Source organism: Denticeps clupeoides, chromosome 7, assembly GCF_900700375.1.
Source record: "Denticeps clupeoides chromosome 7, fDenClu1.1, whole genome shotgun sequence".
NCBI lineage: Eukaryota > Metazoa > Chordata > Actinopteri > Clupeiformes > Denticipitidae > Denticeps > Denticeps clupeoides.
In genome coordinates, this window is record NC_041713.1 from 23,232,493 (window position 1) to 23,235,915 (window position 3,423).

At 45.3% G+C, this 3,423-nt stretch overlaps 1 protein-coding gene across 1 annotated transcript; it reads left to right on the forward strand.

Moving 5' to 3' along the window:
• The first annotated feature begins 255 nt into the window (after positions 1 to 255).
• On the forward strand, positions 256 to 3,153 carry LOC114793878 (mitogen-activated protein kinase kinase kinase kinase 5-like). The gene is made up of 11 exons (XM_028986024.1): positions 256 to 351; positions 539 to 687; positions 767 to 831; positions 907 to 962; positions 1,055 to 1,145; positions 1,239 to 1,311; positions 1,476 to 1,607; positions 1,751 to 1,813; positions 1,889 to 1,970; positions 2,185 to 2,766; positions 3,021 to 3,153. The coding sequence occupies exons 1-10, from the start codon at positions 256 to 258 to the stop codon at positions 2,725 to 2,727; spliced, it is 1,350 nt and encodes a 449-aa protein (XP_028841857.1). The 3' UTR covers positions 2,728 to 2,766; positions 3,021 to 3,153.
• Positions 3,154 to 3,423: the final 270 nt, after the last annotated feature.

Below are 3,423 nucleotides of genomic sequence, written 5' to 3' on the forward strand. Positions count from 1 at the left end.
TTTTGAGCATAGTATTTTTTTTCAATGACATGCATGTATGCATTTATAATCTCATAGTCAGATATTATGAGTGTTAAGGCTTTAACAATCAAACTTTTTTCCCCCTGGATCAACATGTCATATCTTGGTGAATTTCAGAAGTAGCAGAGGAATATGAAATTGGTCCAATCAGAAAGGGCTCTAATGAGATATTTTGGCATTTCAGAGAAGCAGCCGACCAAGATCAAGCCCACGGTGGAACAGACGCGGTCCACGATGGACGTGGTTCCAGAGACTCCACTTCCAGCTGCTTTTGGAGGATTCAGTTTCCTGAAGCACATTGGAAGAGGCTCATATGGAGATGTTTTTGAGGTAAATAAGAGCAGAACCTTGGCCATCATCTGCTAAATTGTGTGTCCTTGTGGCTGACTGGTTTTAAGGTCAGATGAGGATTTCTTGTGGAAGCTGGCAAAGATGCTGCAGTGTTTGTGGAGAGTGGACACTGGTGACAGGTGATGTGGAATTTCTTTGGACTTTTTTTATTTTTTCTTTATTTCAGGCCAGAAACATCACTACTGGGGCATATTCTGCAGTGAAGGTGCAGAATATCGAGTCGCAGGATGACTTCACCCTTGTTCAGCAGGAAGTGGATATCTTGAAAGAGTGTGACCACAAGAACATTGTGGCAGTTCACACCAGCACCCTGAGGTAAGAAGGACCATTAACAGTGACATGAGAACTGCTGTCCCAGAGAATGGTGACTAAAGGCTTTTCTTTTCTTGTGTAGAGAGGAAAAGCTGTACATAGCAATGGAGTTCTGTGCAGGAGGTTCACTTCAGGATATCTATGAAGGTACCGAACTGCGTCACATGACATCTTTGTTAAGATGTGTGTAGATGGTGTGTTCACTGTGTTTGTTTTTAACAGAGACTGGACCCCTGTCAGAGCAGGAGATTGCTTTTGTGTGCAGAGAGACCCTCCAGGTAACCGCCCGCGCTCTCAGACACGTACACTCACATACACACACTGCTCATTTTCTAAGGACTTTGTTCTAACATGGTGTTTCTGTTTGCAGGCACTGCAGTATCTCCACAGGTCCAACATCATCCACAGGGACATCAAAGGTGGAAATATTCTGCTGACAGAAAAGGGCGACGTGAAAATCAGTGAGGAACTCTCCACAACGCCGTTCACTCAGACTTATGTGTCTGACCTGTGATCTGTGTCTCATCATAAATGTGTCTCTTCTCTTGTTGCAGCTGACTTTGGACTCGCTGCTAAAGTCTCCAACTCCACTGAGAGACAGAAGTCAGTGGTTGGGACGACACATTGGTAAGATCACTTTGTGTTTGTGTGTGTGTGTGTGTGTGTGTGTAGGAAGACTCTCCGTATTAGGTGTACTGTGTGGACATTTGATCATTTCTTCATATTTGAGGTCATGCAGAAGACTAACAGGAATATCTTTAGATTTACTCTGTGTGTGTTTGTGTGTACAGGATTGCTCCAGAGGTCTATGCTGCAGAACACAATGGTGGTTATGACCATTTGTGTGACATCTGGTCTCTGGGCATCACCGCTGTGGAGCTGGGAGAACCGGAGCACCCACTTTTTTATTTGGGTTCTATGAAGTAAATGAAAACCCTTTCTCACTCTCACACACACACACACACACACACACACAGACAGACACACAGACAGCCACACACAGGGAGATATATGTAGAGGATGACTGTGTACTAATATATATGTATTTCTCTGTGTGTGTTTTCAGTTTCCCAGCATGTCTGTCCGACAGCAGCTTCCTGCCTCTGGAGCTGAAGGAGACGGGGAAATGGTGAGTCTGTCCTCTGTCCTTCATGAGAACTGATGAGCCTCATTGCAAACAAACACTGACAGTTTCTTTCTTCAGGTCTGACGATTACCAATGTTTCGTCAAGCTCTCCCTGACCGAGAACCCAGTGGAAAGGCCAGATTCAGAGACTCTGCTGTTGGTATGTAACACACACATACAGACATGTGGGGACATTTGTTTCCTTTTGTGAAACTGAAAGGGTTAATTTCTCAGAAAATCCATGCTGTCCTAATCAAATCCAGCCCTCCAGTAGCTGTGATCTTCACTACAAGGGATTTATATGATTCCTAATTTTTATGAATCCCCCACACACTTCTGACACTTCTCTGTTGTGTGTGTTCTTGTGTGTGCAGCATGCCTTTGTAACTCAGGACGGCTTGACACAGAGTCTCATGATGGAGCTGCTGCAGAACAAGAAGAAGCTGAAAGAACAGGCGGTCTTCTCAGACTCCATCCAGCTGTCATCTGCACAGCTCCATGAGGAGGATGATCTGGGATGGGAGGAGCCACCCAGATCTCCACAGCCCAACCTCTGGACCTTTCCAGCCGCTCCTGAGCCTCATGACCCTGCGGTGATTGAAGATCTAGGATGGGAAGAATCTACAGAGTTTTCCTGTTCTCCTCAAGACAGTCTGGATTGTGCAGATACTTATGAGCTGCAGGACTTGAATGAGGATGATCACCTGCAGTGGCTTGAGGATCCTCAGCTTCACCTACCATCAATGGAGCCATCTGGTGGTCCGGAGGAACCATCTCCAGATCATCCAGCAGCTTCTGTTTATACAGAGCGCCCCCGACCTCCAAAACGTCTTCTGCAGCGTCTGCGCCGGGGAGTGACCCGCTTCTTCAAATGCCTGCGAAGAACCCTGTGCTGCACTTGCTCTGCATCTCCATAGACGTGCCCAATGAACTCAGAATAGAGACCAACCTACTAGGTGAGCCTTAAAATATCTTCAGCAGTACAAATAACCATAAACAGACTCAAAACACACACAGGGACTGTGCTGCAGTCTGTCAGTGGAAAAAAAATTCAGAGCTCTTAATTTTTAACTGGACACTTATTTCCCTGTCCAGTTATATACACATAAGAGAGAGACATTTTTTATCTTTACGTCCTAGCATGCATCATAATTAATGTGAATATTTCAGAATCAGCAGAGATTTTAAAATAAATGACCATTTTATCAAGATCTGTCACAGGTCCACACCCTGGCCAAGCTGCCCTTGACACTCAGGCCGCCTCTCCCCTACACCACGGCCAAGTCGTGCAAACAGAAGACCCCAGCCTGGAACATCACCGTTGTGACCAGCTTACCGAGGGCAGGCATGAAGGCCACCAGGATTCAGCCGGACCAGACAACTGAGAGGTATGTGCATGCACTGCCCATGTACCAGTGGGTTTTTCTCCGGGTACTCCGGTTTCCCACACTCAAAACACATTTGAAATATTTTTTCTAATATCAATTATTTGAAATCTGTCACATGTAATTATGTTAATTTGGCAGCTAAATTTAGTCAAACTACTGGTTGTTCTGTGAGCCAGTATGAATTGGCAAACCAAAACCAAAACCCTGGTGGTGTATTTTGGTAAC